Here is a 20,825-nt window from a genome sequence, read left to right as displayed (position 1 = left end):
ACACAATGTCTGTGTCTTCCAATGGTTAAGACCATCTATTCCTAGTATACACATTGCCTAAAGTAATGTTTATTAAATATTAAGGTGAAGAAGAAATGTATTATAAAAAAAGTTTTTCACACTACTCTTTATATTGGTAAATACTTGAAATTTTAATAGACTTAAAATGATTTAATTATAGAGTAACAGAGAAAAAACCAAAGAATATGATGGGACCTGACAATCTAGCAATAGTATTTGCTCCAACTCTAATGAGAAGTCCAGAGGCAGATCCATTTGTCAGTTTACTGTCAGCTGGCCACGAACAAAGATCAATAGAAGTCATGATATCATGTTACAGAGACTTGTTTGGAAGAATTAGTGCACAACAAAGTGTTACAGAACAAAGACTGGTAGATCATGTGTAGGATTTCATACAGTTCAAAACAAGGAACTACTCATGTGTAACAGTTCATGCAATACTCTGTTCATACAGTTCACAGCATGTGGATCGGGTTATGGTCATACAATTATCTTTGTTGTTACTAAATTATGTAACAAGATATATCGCATCATATGACATAGATAATGTATCACTCCATATTTAAATTAACAAGGTCAAAGTGCCATATGTCAATGATTTAGATTATTTTACCACCTGCTTATGATGTATAGTGATTGTTGTATCTGTTTGTCACCATTTTCTTGTCGGTCTACAATTTTTATCAGCATCTACCAACTAGAGTCTAGATTTCATTGGGAATTCATTGAAAATTTCAACATATTAAGAACCAAATGGTATTTTGCATCTATCTTTATTTATCTATTTACTAATATAATTTCTACGATTTCAATTCAGTACAGTAAATCATGAATAATGCCATAGTTAATTCTAAGTTCTGATCACAGCTTTTTTTCTATCATTAGTACTTGTTTCTTTTTCTAACATGATCAAATTCTTTTTTTTTTCTTTTCTGTTTTTTATTTTAGATTGACAGAGTAAGGCATAAAAGATTCGAAATCACAGTTCAAACTTGAGTGGGATAATTTATTTTAATTGATAAGTTTGAAAAAAACTGAAGTTTGGCCATATAGCTCCTAACATTGGTATGTTTAAACATCCCTGGTTCTCAAATGGTTGGATTTGAGTGCTCCTTGTGAAGGTGAAATTCAATTATGTGCGTCAGAAGCACAAAATGTATAAAGTGTTCCTTCCATTTACAAATAGAATAATTAGACCAAGCATTGATGACAAAGACATTTTACGAACTTATGGACAACGAGGTGATACAATAACTTTTTTTCTATTAAGTATTTAATGTAAATCAACTAGCATTGCCAAATTTAAGTTACATATGACTTGCATTACATGTAAATTAAAAAAAAAGATAAACTTTACAGCATTATTTTTAGACCAAGAATTGTTCACTCATTTTAGCAAAGATCATATAATCCATGTATCAGCATTTTCCTTTTTTGTCTTCAGACCATGTGAGAAACTTTACTGAAAGAAAGTATTTTGTTTTGTTTAAGATGGATAAGGATTATGTTGGAAAAGTTTTCAGTTAAAGCCGTTTCATTATTCACATTCTTCACATGAAAGAAACCATGAAACCAAATATATTGATTGTTACATAAAGACTGCAATTGACCACAAAATTATTTTTAATGGATGGTCTATCCTCCTTTATACATTTCTTTCTATCATTTTAACAGGTTTAATGCATTTTCCTTCTGTGGAATATATCCTTAATTCAAAATAAAGTCACTAATTTATGGTTTAAATCATTTTTGTTGAAAAATTACACTATTTGACCTCAAGTTTGGTAATGGTTCAGATACCTCCAGTTACTTTAAGATTAAATCATGAACATTTTAAAATCGTTCATATTGTGTACCCTGCTTTTGATACAATTTTTTATAGAACATGTCTAGATACAATGTGTTCAAACTCTGGAATAAGGCTTGAAATCAGCCTAATGTTATCATAGGATAATTTGGCTGATTTTGTCAAGTTGCTAATGAGAACTTCCACTTAAATCATTCTTGGACTATGTGCTATCTATTAAATTTACTTTTAATAATTTGATCTTTATAGATAAAGGAAACTATATTACACAATGAATAGATGATACACTAATTATAGCAGTTTATATATTTGTTTAAAGTTCAGTTTTTGCATGAATGAGTATAAAATACAGTATTTTAGTGTATTATCCCTTAATAGACATTTGTTACATTATATTGTAAGGTCGGGTGAATGCATCATGTATATTGATTATATATTTACAATTAACTTGTAACCTTGACAACTTACAAGTGTAGCTGAATCCTTTAAGTAAACATTTTGATGCTGTTAATTATTATAAACATAAGAAGGACTATTATTTCCCTGTAATTTGACCTTTGATATGATAATTTTGTCATTCTTAATATATGAAACAAATATGCGTTTACACACTACAAAACTGAATATAGTTTTACGACAAATGATTTCTGTGTTAACATATGTTTTTTTCCTTTTCCATCAGAAAAGAATTTATGTGAATTATATGCAATAAAAGGATATTTTAAATTCAGATATTGATACAATGTTTTATAAAAGAAAAATGCAACATGATGAAAATTACATCCTAAATTTTTGCTGTAATAATTTATTATTCAGTGAAATTAGATAATTGACAAGCAATTATCCTTACCCAATTTCTCTTTTACTGTGTTTTAAAAAAACAACTATTAAAACATTGCTAAGATTCTCTTGTGACAGCACCCCAGTTTCTTTTATAAAACAAAATCTCATTAACATGAAAAGTTGTAATAACTGCATTCTAGGTCTATTTTTCTTGCTAAGATCAGAAGATTGAAGACAATTAAGTATTGTTTTAAATTGCAAATTAGCAAAAATCTTTTTGATTTGCTTCATTCGGTGATACAATCAAGAATAAGTTTTTTTTAAATGGCAGCTTTTCTCAGGGTTTTGTAGCAATAGTTCATATTTGGTTTAGCAGAATTATCTAGAATGGTATCTGATCATTGTTATGATAGTAACATTGTATTATATGATATTGCTTAATTGAATTGCTTTTCTTTAGATTTGCTTTTACATTATTTAAGTTCCAAAATAAACTTCTGCTGTTGTCTGTTCTATGGTCGGGTTGTTGTCTCTTTGACACATTCCCCATTTCCATTCTCAATTTTATTCAAGACTTGAAATTATAGAATTTATGTTTTATTAAATTTCTTATAAAATATGTTTTTACTTTTTGCATAATTTTGCATAATGTCATCAGAATAGTAACAAGTCTGTATTATGATAGTAATGTGTTTACAACAGTAACAAAATGCATGCTTAGTTTTTACCAGAGCACTTTGAAATTGGTTATTGTTTGGTTTGAAAATTCACATCTGGCGTATTATTTTCCCCTATTTAGCAATGCCCCTCATAATTTATTAGTTTATCATAGGTTTTCTAAGCTTAGTCTTTAAAAGTACCTAGTTTTAAGAAAATTTTATCATGTTTTCCATTTCATCTTGCTCTTTGTAATTTTGAAACATAACACACATTGTGTGTTTCCTAAACAATAGTATTAAAACCCACATCACTAATGTCCAGTTCCCCAGCATTATTTATTTTATGTCTAATATATCCATTAATCTTATTTAAATTTGATGGCCATTTCTACTTACATATTTGATATTGACTTGTTTTATATTTTTTATACGACCGCAAAAAAATTTTGTGGTCGTATATTGTTGAAGGATGTAATACCAATTTTTTGTTGTTTGATTTTATTTTTTATTCCATATCAAAGGTAGTGGACAGAGCTTGGAGAGGGACAAAGGTTTGGGTTTGGCCTCCTCCATTATCAGTCCAAAAATGTTGAAAAGTTGTAATTAAATTGTAAGCTTCTATATGTTGGCCTGTTTGATTCACTTGTTTCATTAAGCCTGCTATCTTTTTTTGCTTCTTTTTCTAAAGTTTTTATTGATATTGTTAAGCATATTGATTTTAAAAGGGGGTGGCAATGAGGACTGGATTACTCATCTAGAGATCAAGTACTGGAGTGAAAATTTCAAACTCTGATGCTCGAATAAATTATTTTTGACATTACCCCTTGATAAAAATTTTAAGCTGAGTTTTCATCTTTTGAAACTGCTTCTTTATCGTAAGATGAAGAGTGTTCATTATTACAGCAAGAAAATCAGCACTATAAAACAACAGTTAAAATGCCGCACCAAAATCGGCTGTCTTGATCTATTTCAAAGATTGTCATATGAAAATACAGATAACTGAACTCTACTGTGTGACAATGAATGAACACAGAGGTACTACAGTATATATTTGCACAAGAAAATGAATACATGAGAAAGTTTACATCCTTCATATGTTAGCTAAGAATTCAAGTACTTGCCCAAATTTGAATAGAGTACTTGAGTGTTGATTCCACAGAAAATTGCCATCCTTGAATTTAATGTAGCAGATATTTGTTGAACTAAAGTTTGCAATGCACAACATTTGTGGAAGATTTTTATAAAGTGCAATATATTATTCCATAAATAAAGAGCATTTGCAAAAATCATGTTTATAAATTATCTATAAAGGGATTCAATTTCAATCCCAATTAATATTGTTTCTACTCAAATTCATAAACTTTTGTTATTTTTTTTATTAGTGTGAAAATTGCAATAAAAATGGTATAGCATAAATAAAAACTCAAATTTTAATGATTTTGATAGCATCATTTGTATGCAGAATTTACTGAAATGACAATAATTTATCTCACAGTTTTATACTTTCTTCTAAAATCCCATTAATAGATGCACACAACATTTTCTAAATTTACAGTATTTGATAAAGAAAAAGACCTCTTATGAAAGATTTTACATTGACAGTATTTATTAAAAGTTTTCCAGCTACTTAAAAAATAAGTAGGAGTTTTGCTCCATAGGAAATGTGTTTACAGTAGTTAATTTTTACAAGGTCCTCATGTAATCAACTAGTTAGTATTATATATAAATAGGGAAACATGAGTTGGTAAGGATTGGGGAGACAAAATCTATTTAATACTATGATCAAGATAAATACAAATAACCTGTCTTGGAATTTTACTGACACTTTGCACAATTATATCTTGTTAAGTCACTTGTTGTATTATTTGTCACAGTATGATTCCAAGATAAGTTATATTTTAATTATCATTTGTGATACAAGAAGGTAAATGGTAAAAAAAAATATTTTTAATTTTTTTGTATTTTTGATTAAAAAGATGGTAATATTCTGCTCCCTAGCAAAAGTCTTTCTTTTAAAAGAGATTTTGACAGAGCTTAACCCATGTAGAGGAAGAAATTTTCATATATAAACATAGCCTGTTATTATTATCAGATAGCTATATATGCATTTGTTTTCAATTAGCATGTAAAAAAAATTCATTTGTAATTTTGAAAAAGATTTATTTAGTGTTGTATGCTTTTCACCATATTGCTTTTTCACTTTCTGACTATAGACTAGTTCGTCTTCAATAATATTAGATGGAATATGGTGAAATATATTGATTGTGAAGAATATAAGTATTTTTTAATGAAACACTAGAGGGTATGTAAGTGCGCTAAATCATTGCAATTTTCCTGATCTTTATTTTAAAGAAAATTCACAAAATGAGTTCAGAAGAAATAAAATCAGTTTCGCTTCAGTTTTTCACTATTTGTCTCTTTTTGAAAGAAAAGGCCCCATGACACAAATAATGTAAACATCAAAATGACATTTAGGAAACATACCATGGTATGGTATGTTAAGAATCTTTTCTGAAATATTGCAGTACATGAAGAAAATGTTTCTAGTGTTTTATTAATCCTCTATTAAACACATTCAATGAATAGCCAATATTCATGGTATGTACATTTATTCAAATACACTCAAGCACTTAAATACAGATTTTTAACTAGTTGACTGTTTTGATCTGAACTGATTTCAAATCATGAACAAAAATGATACTAGTAGTCAATTTCAGTCTTTCAGTTTAAAAGTCTGAACAATAAATTAGATACTAGTATCATTTTCAGTCTTTCAGTTTATTTTCAGACTTTTTCATTGCAGTTAATTTAGTACTAAATAGACACCATGTTTTTATGTGAATTAGTTTTGTTGTATATGTTCAAAGTTTTAAGTAGCTGTTGTTAACCTGTGCTAAGGGATATCTACATGTACTGAAATTTTGTAACATAACAGATCTCAATTGACTGGAACTGAAATGTCAAAGCAATATTTAGTTTTGTGCATGGAAAATGTCTGAATTCAGATGCATTTACCACTGTAAAGTCAGGCATTTCAGATCATGTTTAAATCAAAATGTCTTCTTCAGTCAAAAGTTCATTTTCTTTTGAATGCTAATGATAGATCTGTTACTTTTGTCACATGTTCAGTTTACTCACTGTAGATTATTTATATATTTTGTGTTGTTGACTTTTTTTTCTGTACCGAACAAAACAATTTGCTTTTCTAAAGATCGTTTAACATTGATTTATTATTTCCTTTAAGGGAAAACAGGATTTAAGTAAACGTCTTTCATGCTGTAATATTTGGTAATTTTTCAGTTTATTGCTGTTATGTAAACATATTTACCCTGCAAACGCCACTTTTCAGGGGCATTTCATATTTTGGACGTGAATATGCATTTGATATTAACCACTTAAGTAAAATCAATAGCAATCTGGTAATGAACAAAAAAAATAGTAATTTTGTTGTCAACCTTCATAAGATATTGGAAAAATTAAACCATAATTCCTTCATTCTTGAACACCTTATTCCTTCAGAAATTTGTGTTAGGTTCTTTCACCAAGGACTGATCTGAGGTATTGAATATTTGAGGAGAAAATAAATCCATGTTGTTTTGTTTTGAACACTTCAATTATAGAGAATTGATGGCAATTTAATTACCCAACTTTATTGTTCAAAGACAGGTCTGAGGTATTTTTAATAGTACAATTACTTTTTTGGACAAATTAGTGCAACTTAAAAGCTTATCCCTTTAACTGGGGAATAATTTCATATAAACAGATATGATAGACTTACATCGACTTATTTGCATTTGAAGCTTGTCGTAACTCACTTGGGTCAAATGATAGTTTAGATCTGCCAAACAATGTTGGTTCATTTATATTTGTGGTTTAACAAATCTTTGTTGATTTCGTAGGTAGAACAAAACTACGAATTTGAAAAGACTGAAATACAGATTTTTAGTTGCCATGAAAAAAGCAAATGATAAAACCTCAAATTTAGGTACCCTCAAAATTATGTTTTTTCTCCAACCACAAAAACTTATACCAATGGAATAAATGAATGAAAAGTCCCCAATATAAGTTTCCAAATAAACTCATCATATATTTTTCTTTTTCCTATATCCAGTAACAAAGTTTATATGTAATTGTTTGAGCATTTAAACAATCCATTTTCCCTTTGTTCTACACATAGCTTAATATTTGTCTGGTCTGCAACAAGAATAGTGAAAGCAAGTCCAAAGCCTGCTGTGTTGTCAACTTCAATAATTGTTAAAGTTTGTGATGAGGTAAAAAATTAGACATATCTGTGTTAAAACTTTATGCTTCTTCTGTAGTTTAAATGCTTTTGCTGTTGTTTTGATACTGTTGCCAGTAATCCAGTATTCTGTGTTCTCTTTTAAAAGACTTTGTCGATTATGTAGAGATACATATATCAGTATCTCGGATATGCATTTTCTTTATGTGTACAACACTTCTATTACATTATCGAAAAAAAAAATGACAATTGGTCTCTGGTGGAAAGTTGTCTCATTGACAATCATAATACATCTTATTCTTATATTGTATGATTTAAACTTATAAGATAGTGACAAGGAAAGAGTTTTTCTGATGAAACAAACTTTAAAAAATACCTATTCTAAATGGTATTTGACAATTTGTAATAAAGAAGCAGCAAGCATTCTTTTATTTAATGATGTCTCATATTTCATTCACTAAAACAAACTTGTATGTTCTTCTTTTCCCCTCCAAACAAGTTTTGAGGATACTTTTAAAAGATTTGTTGCAATAGGTTTCATGGATTTAAAAAAACAATATAGTCTTAAGATCACAGATACTTGTCTCAGAAAAAAAAAGTGCCTGTGTTATATTAAGGTATATAGGAATTCTTTTGTTGAGACAAGTGCCTGTGCTTAAGATATATACTTAGATACTTTATAGGTGTGTATGATTTTCATTAAATGCAATGTTATCAATTTGGAATTGAATACAAGAGAAACTCTGAAACTGAACAAGGAGAATGCATTTAAAAACATTAGAAAAATACATAAATGAATAAATTTCTTCATGAATTTATAGCTTTTGTATTTTCGGCTATTGCAACATCACATTGTGCTGGTCATGATGTTATGAAAATACAATGATATTCCTAAATGTATAATGCATGTAAAGATATAATTGATGTACGTCTTTTTTTGCTCTACAATGAAAGAAACATTTATGCTTTCATTTATTTGTGGATTTATACCTTAATTATTATTGTTGTTATATAAGTACCAAATACATATGATATTGTGGAAGTTAATTGTTTTGTAATAATAAAATTTCATTTTCACTCAGTAGTTTCTTACTTTGAAGGGGAAGGTGAGATTGCAAAATAAATACTACCTTGAATAAAAGAATAAATTTTAAGCTCTATCTGAACAAAGAATTTTTTTTTTCACTGTTCTGTAAATAAGCATTTGAACCAAACCACTTTAGTTGCCAGTTAATTTTGAAGACCTCATATATCCATGTTAATGTGTTTCATTTTTATGCCCCTGCCACTCAGTTGCTGGTGATGCAGTGCTACTGTAATGATATGTGAGGTATACATCAATGAAGCAGCTACCCAACGCCAAAAATAACCAAAAGACAACACAGTCCTCAACAAAAGATAGGTGTCTATGCAATATGTCAAGATGTAAATTGTCCAATATCTGTCATTCCAAAAACTAAAAGCTTGTTTTGTTACGTCTGTAGACTTTGAGCTCACTTAGTTAAGTTTCCCAAACAAAGTTTGGAGACTTATTGTTCTTCTTCTTCCGCCGCTTTTATAGATGAACTTGTCCACAGCAATTTTCCAAAACCGTTAAGCCTACTGAAAGGTCATAAGGTTTATGGTCAATAATGACCTTGACTTAAAAAAAATTCAATAGAGAGAGTCCTTAGGGGTTTATAATTATGGGGATTTGTTTGGAAGACTTCGTAACAGCATCCTGTTAGAATCATTTCTTGTTAATAAAATGTTTTATGGTGAATTACAGATTAATTACAAGGAGTTACAGCTTTTCTGTCATTCTCTAAATGAGGGTATTTTCATAACTCAATTAGTTTTAATCTATAGGTCAAATTATTTTTTTTTTTTAGAAATAAATTGATATGTCTAATTGATTTATATTAACAGAGACATATAATACAATTTGTATTGTAGTATATGTCTCTGATATTAAGAAAGGTAACTTACCATGTTTTGGTAAAAATATTTTGGAACAACCAGTTTGTCAAAACAGAAACTTCTTAATTGAGTCTTGTGTAAACTTGATGCACGTCTGACGTACCAAATTAAAACCTGGTGAGTTATTAAAGCCACTGTGTCGATGTAACTGCTGGTTGATGTTTCGTCCCCAAGGGTATCACCAGCCCAGTAGTCAGTAATTCAGTGTTGACATGAAATATCAAGGATTTGTTCATTTTCTGGGAATTTATTGTCATAAATTGTTGAAATATTCGAATTACTAAGGTTTGTGTACTCCAGGCATAGATTGCCTTAGCTGCATTTGGCACAATGTTAGATATCTAAATTTTTTTTAGCTCACCTGGCCCACAGGGCCAAGTGAGCGTTTCTCATCACTTGGCGTCAGTCGTCCGTCGTCGTTGTCATGGTCGTCGTCCGTTAACTTTTACAAAAATTTCTTCACCTCTGAAACTACTGGACCAAATTTAACCAAACTTGGCCACAATCATCATTTAGGTATCTAGTTTTTAAAATGTGCCCGATGACCCCACCCGCCAACTAAGATGGCCGACATGGCTAAAAATAGAACATAGGGGTAAAATGCAAGTTTTGTCTATTATTTTGAAAATTGTTATAAATAGAGAAATCTGACATGGGCAAAAATGTTCAGAATGTTGAGCTCGATCTATCAATTGTTCATTGATTTCAAAACTGTCAGGCGACTTCTTATAGTTGTTGCCCTCAAATGACAAATTTTACCATTTTTTTTTAAGTTTTTGCCTTTTATCTTGAAAACTATAATAGATAGAGAGAAACTTTTAGTTGCAAAAATGATCAGCAAGACAAGATCTACAAATAAGTATGATGGTGGAAATCGTCAGTCGACTCCTAATTAGAGTTATTGCCCTTTGATGACAATTTTTACCAATCTTTTGCGTTTATTGCCTTATATCTTTATATTATAATAGATATAGAAACTTAAATAAGCAAAATTGATCAGCAAGACAAAGTCTACATTTAAGACAATAGAGGAAATTTTCCGACGACTCCTTATTGGAGATGTTGCCCTTTAATGACGATTTTTACCAGTTTTTTTCGTTTTGGCTTATATGATAAAAATTGTAATAAATAAATAGAAACTTTAAATAACAAAAATGATCAGCAAGGCAAGATCAACAAACAAGACAAAATTTGCCGATATAGTTAGTAGACTGTCACTCTTCATAGGAGTGATTGCTCTTAAATGAGGATTTGTTTACCCTCTTTTGTGTTTTGAGCAAAAACTAAAGAAGATAGAGAGAAACTAAATAGAAAAAAATGATCAGCATTTAATTTACAAGATCAACAAAAAAGAAATTTTTGCCATGAATTCTATTCTTGTCTACAATGTTGGAAAGAGTCCACTGTTGATTATGCACATAGACCTAGATGAGCGACACAGGCTCTTTAAAGCCTCTAGTTTTATATTTCTTGCACTTTTAATTCTTTGATTCCCCAAGTTCCTAAATGTAGTACGAAGCTGTTGAGCATTGAGGGCCAAACATTCCGAAAGGTTTTGCCGAATACAGCTTAAGTAATCCAATCATTGGATAGAATATTCTTTATATTTCGAACAATTCTTTAATAATTTGTTTTTCAGTAAAAGTTTTCCTTTCGCATGTTTTATTTGATATTTGTGGATTGTCCAATTGGTCGGTATTCCAATGGGTACTTATTGAGCACCCTACTGGCCGACTTTTGCTTTACTCATATGAAGCAGAATGCATGCAAAACCTTCTCAAAGACAAAAAAAAAAATCATCCTGCAAAGTTCTTTAAATTCTCTTTCATATATATTGATTATTTCCTGTCACTCAATAATTCACATTTCAGTGAGTGCTTGTATCTTATTTATCACAGTAAACTTAAGAGTAAGTATACTATCGGAACTAAAAGGGCTGTTCCGTATAGTTTCCTCGGTGTTGACACAGATGGACGACTTCAAATTAAAATCTATGACGAGCGCGATTATTTCAACTTTTCAATTATGAAGTTCCCATTTCTCGGCAATAACAAACCCTCGGTTTCATCATATGGCGTTTACATATACCAGTTGATACATTACGCACGTGCATGCTAGCAGTGTATGCACAAAGTTGACGGCAACTGTAAAATGCGCTTTTAAAAGATGTTTTATGCCACCTTGTTAAAAATATCTTTTAAACAGGAAGGGTTTTTGAATGATAAAATAATAAATACTAGCCATTAAAATCCACATTATTAGTAAGGTTATCAAAATTCAAAATATAAAGTATTAAACGAACTTAGAGAAAATGGCAAAAATATGTGTAACTTGTAACATTAAATAAGCATAAAATAGATTTTATGACCTAAAATTTATACAAATTCAACATATTTACCCGAATTTTCGTATAATAGAATTTTTCGGATTCGGACAATGACGTTATACCAAATTTACCCCCCAAAAAATCAAAAACGGCCATGGTGAATGAGTTTGGAACGTAGTTCGCTATGTGTAAGAAGTAGAATTTGGAAGGATTAATATTCGCAAATGGAAGAATCGTCAAGAAAAAAATGTAATTGCTATTTTTTTTTATTACAAAATAACTTGATATTCCAAATGTGCATATCAAGAGGTTTAAAAAAATCTGCAAAATATGAATGATTCGATAGCCCAGGCTGAACACCTGAACCTTTTTAATGTCCAACTATCATGTTACAATAAAAAGAAATGACGTTTTAACGCGATTTTCTGAACATTGTCCCAGACATAATCGCTAATCATTTCCATTACACTGCTCTTAGCATATATTTATTTATGTTTCCAGAATGTGCATTTGCTGCACTTCGTTGTAAAAAAAAGAGGATTATAATGAACGTTTATGTTTAAAGTAATGTAATAAACTAAGTGTCCAGTGATTTTGTTACGCTTACGTTTTCTGGGGGAAAATGCCGACGTCGTAAATGATTTCAGTTATTTGAAGACGTTACGTTTGTGGACTCAGATTTATGCACGCCGTCTCACACTATACAGACTTTATTATCAGGGGTTTGCTCCTTATAAAAAAAAAACTGCGCCAACATAATTGAGGAAGAACGACTGAAATCTACACTGGATACGGTTAGGGTCGGCATCGCGAATGGTCGACCTATACGACATTTCTGTGACTCAACTCACTAGCGACATGTTTTCGCAGTCTTAGAACTTCAGATACCATAATAGTCGTCTAATCTGTAATTTTACCGATAATGTCCCATTCCCGATTGTGATAATTTGATTCTGTGTGAATTCGCATGGCGGGTGATGTATGCATTGCATTAAACGCTTACCCTGTCGACACACCTGGTCTCCTCTTTTGGAGCTCATGCGATTTGCTAAATTTTTGTGTGTTACGTTGTTTTTTCTTCTTAATCGATTTATGAGATTTGAACAACGTCAAACCTGTTTGCCTTAATCTAAGCATGCCTCACTATTCACAGTAACTTAAGGATTCGTATTGTAAGACTTACAACCATACACATCCTTCAGCTTTTACCTTTATGATAAGTGTTCTATAATCAAGTATGATAACTGTAACTTAAAAGTAGTAAGTCAAGAACACCTGCTACCATTGTGATCACATTGGCCGTTTGTATGCCTGTTTTACTTTTCAGCATCGTTTGTGTGTCTGGTTTTACTTTTCAGTATCGTTTGTATGCCTAGTTTATTTTTCAGCATCGTTTGTATGCCCGGTTTACTTTTTAGCATCGTTTGTATACCTGGCTTACTTTTCAGCATCGTTTGTATGCCTGTTTTACTTTTCAACATCGTTCGTGTGCCTGTTTTACCTTTTAGCATCGTCTGTATGCCTGTTTTACTTTTTAACATTGTGTGAACGCCTATTTTTACTTTCCCAGTTATATATGATGTTGTTTTATATATCCTCTGTATTTTCACAATCAAGTCAAGAACACCTGCTGTCATTGTGATCACAATGGTCGTTTGTATGTCTGAATAGTAGTGAATGACACCAAAGGAGTAGGGGCATTAAGGCCCGGTTTTGGCCCAAGAAAATAAAGTTTACATCATAATATTGTTCGTTCTCAAGAAAACGTAGAAAAATGCTGAATTAATGCAGTTTTCTATGGTTATTTCCATTGCGGAAACATAGTGCACAGCCAAGAAAGAACAAAATAATTTAAAGCTTTATTATAACTAATGACATAATCTAACAAAATATAAAGTTGTTTCTTGAGTGAGCGCACACTTTTCCTATCTGATTTATACTAAAAAGTTGTTGTGAAACAAGGAAAATCAAGACATTTAACAAAATATATAAATTTCGTCATGGTTTGTTGTCATGGTAACTCGTTAAATGTGAATTTGTGTTTTATTTTCTATTGAAAACCTTGTACCTTAGTGTAGTTATGACAAATTAAGAATATATATATGGTAACTTTTCAATTTACACTAACATTTGCACCAAATAAGGGCCTTATTGCACCTACGCCTTAAATCTTTTTTTGCAGCAGATGCCTCCAGTTGGATTTTTTTTCTGAATGTGGCTTAAAATCTCATCAAAAATACCAATCTTATGATGTTGTATGCGTTTCGTCTATAAAAGACTCATATGTGACGCTCGAATAAAAAAAGTTAAAAATAAAATAAAGTACGAGTTGAAGAGCAAGACTATTTATTGTTCTAAGGCTAAGGCAATTGCAAATAGGTTAATTTTGTATTGTGGTTGTTTGTCAGCAGTATTTTTAGGAAGCGAATAGAATAGACCATGTAAAGTGCTAACTATAATATATTTACAACATTTACTGGTTTGCTTTAAGTATATACATTTACAACAACGATACGAATCCCAAACCAAATAAGGGCATGAATCTATCACGTGACGAAATGGACATTAGTGGTTGTCGTTTGTTGATGTGGTTCTTAAGTGTTTCTCGTTTCTCGTTTTTTATATAGATTAGACCGTTGGTTTTCCTGTTTGAATGGTTTTGAACATTTAAGTTCGTGGTTCACCTTTACCCACTAGTCTCCAAAGTCGGTACCCCACGAATAATAATAAATCCACAGTATAAGAAATACATTGTCAGTAGTTAGGATCTAAATACAATATGGATTATTATTTACAAAGATTTTATCCTATTCCTTGTGGGTTTATAACTTGGAAAAAGATCTAAGAATATAATGAAAATTACTACTAAACCTATGACAATAGAACCTACAGTTCCCATGACCACTGATAATGTTCTATTATCTCTTGCTGATGTCTTTGATCTCACATATGCTGATAGTGTTTTCTTTGACATTTTTAGTTCTCTATCTGTCTCTTCAAATTTCCCTATTAACTTCCTTCGAAGGTCTTGTCTTTCTGAATATGAACCTAATGCTGTCCAGTTAAATCCGTGTTTAAAAGTACAAGGGCAATGTCCTGAAAAAAGATGTAGCTAGTGTATGGTAATTTTACTGTGATCTTGTTTACCGAGCCCGCAAATTTAGATACGATCCGGGTTAACCTATCGATTCTTTAAATAAACTAATTCTAAAGGTTACCAGTTTAACACTTTTTTAGATTTTTGAATATTGTTTTTTTATCGATACAAATGTTGATTTTGTTATCAAATGAATTAAAACCTAAGTAAAATATTATTGTTGTACACATATGTACATTCACGGTCCTTCAATCTGTCAATACAGATATTTTGGCATTTCACAAGGTCCTGTTTTTTTCTGACTGTTAATGACGTCTTTAAACTAAATTCATTTGCAGTTGGATGTGTATTTATTGGTATAACAATCTTACATACGTGATTTTTTTAGTAGTTGTTATTTGCTTTGAACTAGCTTTCAGTAACTTCGAATACTCTCAGATCTGTTCTTTGTGTCTTTTGTGTTTTTGCTAGTTGTTTTTGTGCTTTGTATTGATCTGATGAGTTCAGCCATTTTCATCTGAGTGTAATAGCTTGTTCTTATATTGTGCTTTTACACCAATGTCCCAGGTTAGGGGAGGTTTAGCCAAACTTCAGTTTTCTCAATTAAATTTTTTCATATTTTTCGTGTCAAGTCCTTTTATAGCAGACTATACGGTATGAGTTTTTCTCATTGTTGAAGGTTGTACGGTTGTCTATAATTGCTTTAATCCATTTCATATGAACTTGGGTGTATAGTTGTCTCATTGGCCATCATACCACATCTCCTTATGTTCATATTAACCCCACTAAATCCTGTATGTGCGTGTCCTAAGCCAGGAGCCTATAATTGAGTTTTTGCTGGTGTTCGTGTTGCTCGGTCTTATATTTTCAATGTTGTATTTTGTTTACTGTTGCTTGTCCTCTGTTCGTTTTCGTTTTTGTCATAGCATTGTCAGTGTGTTTTCGATTTATGAATTTGACTAACCCTTTTGTATCTTTTCTCTCTTTTGTCGCTTGTTGCTTCATATTACATTTGTTTTTCGTTTGTTATTTTGTACATAAATCAGGCGGTTAAGTTTGTTTTACATTTGTCATTTTGGGGCTTTTTATAGATTTCTATGCGATATTGATTTTGATCATTAATGAAGGCCGTCAGATGAACTATAGTTTTTACTACTTTCATTAGGTCACTGTTGGAGAGTTGTCTCATTGGCAATCATACCACATCTTTTTATTCTTATATGATCTAACTGTCACAAGAAACGACTATAATGACGGGAACAGATAACCGTGATAATTACCAAAAATTCATTTCGTGTAAACTAAAATGACCACAAATAGCAAATCTTTTTCATTGAATTGTAGGAATAATATACCAAAAGCTTACCGGTCTACACCGTTTTACTCCTTATGGCGCTCATATACACATCCCTGACATAATCCTTAACCAAAATGCGGAGAAGATTGTATGCATAAAGAGTACCATTGAATGGCAGCGCCAACCGTTAACGATCTATACCTATATCGATTATAGTATTAACATCTTATGATATCATTGGATACCAACTATAAGATAGATTGTTTCATGTACGGTTCACCGTTTACGACCATTAACTTGGTAAAAAAGGTTACTTTTTTATTTTTCATTTGGTACATTGTGTAATTGAGTTTTTTAAGGATGTAGTCAGGTCAGGTTTAGGAATTTTTGTCAGATGTTTGGACTCCTTGGTTTTTCCCCTACGATACAGGGTAAAATATTTTGCCCCATAACACCCACTTTTCTTTTCATATAAGACTTCAATAGCTCATAAAAGGTCATTTACCAAAATTTAAGCAGATTCTAGATTTCTCAATTTTCAACATAAGCGATTTCAATGTTGAAAGTTTGATGTAAAATATCGAATCACACATTTTATTGACTTTTTAAAGCTTCTTTGTAGAGAATTATGACAATAGTTCGGGAAGTGACCCAACAAAATTAAAACAAACTGCACCAAATCATGGGAAATTTACTGTACGAAACACTCCTTGATATGACGATTTTATGTGTACCTGTGATCGATGAAGAATCTTTTAAGAATAATAACAAAAATTGAAATCACACCTTTTAGAATTTAAGTTTTCCATGTTCATGTGAAGGTCATAACGCTTTCCAAAATATATGGTTGCTATGTGCTTTTTCAAATCATTATTGTTCTCGGGAGATTTCAAGAACATTTTCCAAATTTGAATGCATATCCTTTCGAAATTTAATTGTTATATGTGAACGTTTCTCAAACTTGATATTTTTTAGTAAAGGACCATTTACATTAACATTATACTTAAAACAACTGGAACTGTATCAATAATGCGAATTATAACATACCATGTATTCGTACAACTGGTGTTACTGTATTTGAAAGCCTATTGATTCCCGAATATGTTGAAATATCGGTTTGGTCGGTGGTTCGAGATTGTGACGTATTCAGTCGACCAGAAAGACTCGATGTTGATATATCGGTTTGGTCGGTGGTTCGAGATTGTGACGTATTCAGTCGATTGGAAAGACTCGATGTTGATATATCGGTTTGGTCGGTGGTTCGAGATTGTGACGTATTCAGTCGATCGGAAAGACTCGATGTTGGTAATGAAATGTCAGACGATGATGGCTTTATGTATTGACTGAATATTTTTGAACTATAATCTGTCGACGATTCAATAACTCGTTCAACGGTTGTTGGTAGAATTTGTGTTGTTGATACATATATTGGCGTTGTTTCTACTATGCCAACTGCAAAAGATGTCGATAATACATGTGTTATCGGAAAAATTGGTATTTTCTCTGATGTAATCACGTCTTGTTGTAACGTCGTCGTCTCTTTTAAAATGTTCTGGTATAAGTTTGTTGTTTCCCTAGATGATGACGCTTGAATGGCTGCAACTGTATAAGAATAGTTAACTATTTTAATGGAATAACAAAATGAAATGAAAATATTTACTCCTTATGCTGAATTTGCTCAAAAAAGAATTTCAAAATAAATTTACATTGCTGCCAAATATATTATCTGCAATGTTTTTGTTGTTTAAATTCTCTACCTCTATAAATGTATTGTCTGATTCTGTTTTGATTGTTGATTCCCTTTTCAAAAAGTTGAGTGGAGTATGACAAAAATGCATTTCCCAATTCCTTGAAATGCAAGTTGTTAAACAGTTATGTTCTCATGCCATATCTAAAAATCAGTATGAGAACACTTCACTGTTCAAACAATTTTTAAAAGCGACCCGGTCAAATTTAAATTAACTACTAGTTTGTCTAAAAATAGTCTATATTCAAAATGCTGACTTTTTTTTCCAAATTTAGAATTTTTACAAAAAACATCTACTGATAAATCTTAATTTCTTCAATTTTAACATATTTTAAAAATAAGAAGATCATGATTTTTTCATCTGCTTATTTATTTTAACTTTATTATATGAATACCATTTTTCTGTAAATTTTATGTTTTAAAAGTGTCGAGTTTTTTTCGATTAAAACATAAAACAACTGTTTTGCAATCAAGCACCCCTGATGAGTCTTAGGTAGACGAAACGCGAAAATTATATTGCAATTCTAATCCTAAAGAACGTTGCATCTAAGTTTTAAAAATGTTATAAAACACAAACACATATGCACACGTGCATCGGCGTTAATAAAGGATAAGATCGTCAAATTTTGTATGTTATCTGATAAAGTTTGCCTTTCGTAATGTGGACAAGTTCATTTATATACAAATTATCTATTTGATATTATTCCCAACTTTGTACTTCGTTTATATCTATTTACTCTATATTATAATGATCTTACTATATTGAACATATATTTGTATTATATGGTTCAATGAATCCAAATACTCTATCTAGGATCTTTGATATTTACTCACCACTGGCTATTGGACAAATTACTTTTCTTAATAGTTGTTTTATCTGGTTCTGGCCAGTTTGACAGTTCACCTTTTGACTATATATACTGTAATTTTTGACTATATTGTCAATGCAGAATAAGTAACACCAGAAACAACACTATAAGCCGTAGCCAGCATTATAAGGTATTTATAGTTTAAGGGTTTTTCAAATTAATCTATGGTTAAAAGTTTTTGTCTTAAATATTTTATTTAGTTTCATTTACTTTGCTAATTGTATTTCAAACTTTATATTTTCTTTTTTACCTGTAATAAACTTTCAATGTTGTATAGTATTTTATTGAGACGTATGGTCAACTTACTTTAGTGAACAGTTTTCATTAGCATTAATTAACAAATTGTTTACATTCAGAGTTGTCATTTCACTAGTTTTGCATTATTATTTATTTGCAATAGTGTAATCAAACATAATATACATTATTTGCTACAAAATGATATATTCATATGCATTTATTTGTAAAGTTATATTTATTTGTCATTATCTGTATATTTCAGATCTGTCGTTGCCTTCTTTATAATACATAATAAAGTATTTGAACGTTCTGCATTCAATTCATCTATGCCTTATTCCACCTGGTCACAGAAAGACCCGATATCATTTACGGTATTGATTTGGAGTGGTCAGTGTCCACACTTGTGGTCCCATTTTTGTATGTAAATTACATGGTGCTAATATTGTTCTGCAGGATTCGTATATGGAAATCTTTTTCCTTTCGTGCTAAGGAGGGCGTTACATGGTGCTTATATTGTTCTGCAGGATTCGTATATGGAAATATTTTTCCTTTCGTGCTTGGGCGGTTGTTACATGGTGCTTATATTGTTCTGCTGGATTCTTATATGGACATTTTCTTTCCTTTTGTGCTAAGGAGGGCGTTACATGGTGCTTAAATTGTTCTGCAGGGTTCGAGTATGGACATTTTCTTCCCTTTTGTGCTAATGGAGGGCGTTACATAGGGCTTAAATTGTTCTGCAGGATTCGAATATGGACATTTTCATTTCTTTTGTGCATTGATGGCGTTACATGGTGCTTAAATTGTTCTGCAGGGTTTGAGTATGGACATTTTCTTTCCTTTTGTGCTAAGGAGGGCGTTACATGGTGCTTAAATTGTTCTGCAGGGTTCGAGTATGGACATTTTCTTCCCTTTTGTGCTAATGGAGGGCGTTACATGGGGCTTAAATTGTTCTGCAGGATTCGAATATGGACATTTTCATTTCTTTTGTGCTAATGGAGGGCGTTACATGGTGCTTAAATTGTTCTGCAGGGTTCGAGTATGGACATTTTCTTTCCTTTTGTGCTAAGGAGGGTGTTACATGGTGCTTAAATTGTTCTGCAGGGTTTGAGTATGGACATTTTCTTTCCTTTTGTGCTAAGGAGGGCGTTACATGGTGCTTAAATTGTTCTGCAGGGTTCGAGTGTGGACATTTTCTTCCCTTTTGTGCTAATGGAGGGCGTTACATGGGGCTTGAATTGTTCTGCAGGATTCGAATATGGACATTTTCATTTCTTTTGTGCATTGATGGCGTTACATGGTGCTTAAATTGTTCTGCAGGGTTCGAGTATGGACATTTTCTTTTCTTTTGTGCTAAGGAGGGTGTTACATGGTGCTTAAATTGTTCTGCAGGGTTTTAGTATGGACATTTTCTTTCCTTTTGTGCTAAGGAGGGCGTTTCATGATGCTTAAATTGTTCTGCAGGGTTCGAGATGGACATTTTCTTTCCTTTTGTGCTAATGGAGGGCGTTACATGGGGCTTAAATTGTTCTGCAGGGTTCGAGATGGACATTTTCTTTCCTTTTGTGCTAATGGAGGGCATTACATGGGGCTTAAATTGTTCTGCAGGTTTCGAATATTGACATTTTCATTTCTTTTGTGCTTTGATGGCGTTATATGGTGCTTATATTGTTCTACAGGATTCGAGTATGGACATTTTATTTCCTTTTGTGCCAAGGAAGGCGTAATATGGTGCTTATATTGTGCTGCATGATTCAAGTATTTACTTTTACTTTCCTATTTTGCA

General features: G+C 31.4%; 1 protein-coding gene across 7 annotated transcripts in view; it reads left to right on the top strand.

Annotated features, from left to right (window-relative positions):
- LOC127728084 (N-chimaerin-like) overlaps positions 1–8,587 on the top strand; it is a 43,450-nt gene extending 34,863 nt beyond the window's left edge. For all 7 annotated transcript variants that reach the window (XM_052235293.1, XM_052235295.1, XM_052235294.1 and 4 more), the window contains one exon: positions 182–8,587. In XM_052235293.1, the coding sequence (XP_052091253.1) occupies positions 182–407 (226 nt within the window). In that variant the 3' untranslated portion in view covers positions 408–8,587. The remainder of the gene's footprint in view (positions 1–181) is intronic.
- The last annotated feature ends 12,238 nt before the right edge of the window (positions 8,588–20,825 follow it).

Source organism: Mytilus californianus, unplaced genomic scaffold, assembly GCF_021869535.1.
Source record: "Mytilus californianus isolate M0D057914Y unplaced genomic scaffold, xbMytCali1.0.p SCAF_2, whole genome shotgun sequence".
Taxonomy (NCBI): domain Eukaryota; kingdom Metazoa; phylum Mollusca; class Bivalvia; order Mytilida; family Mytilidae; genus Mytilus; species Mytilus californianus.
This window is presented reverse-complemented; position numbering and strand designations above follow the sequence as displayed.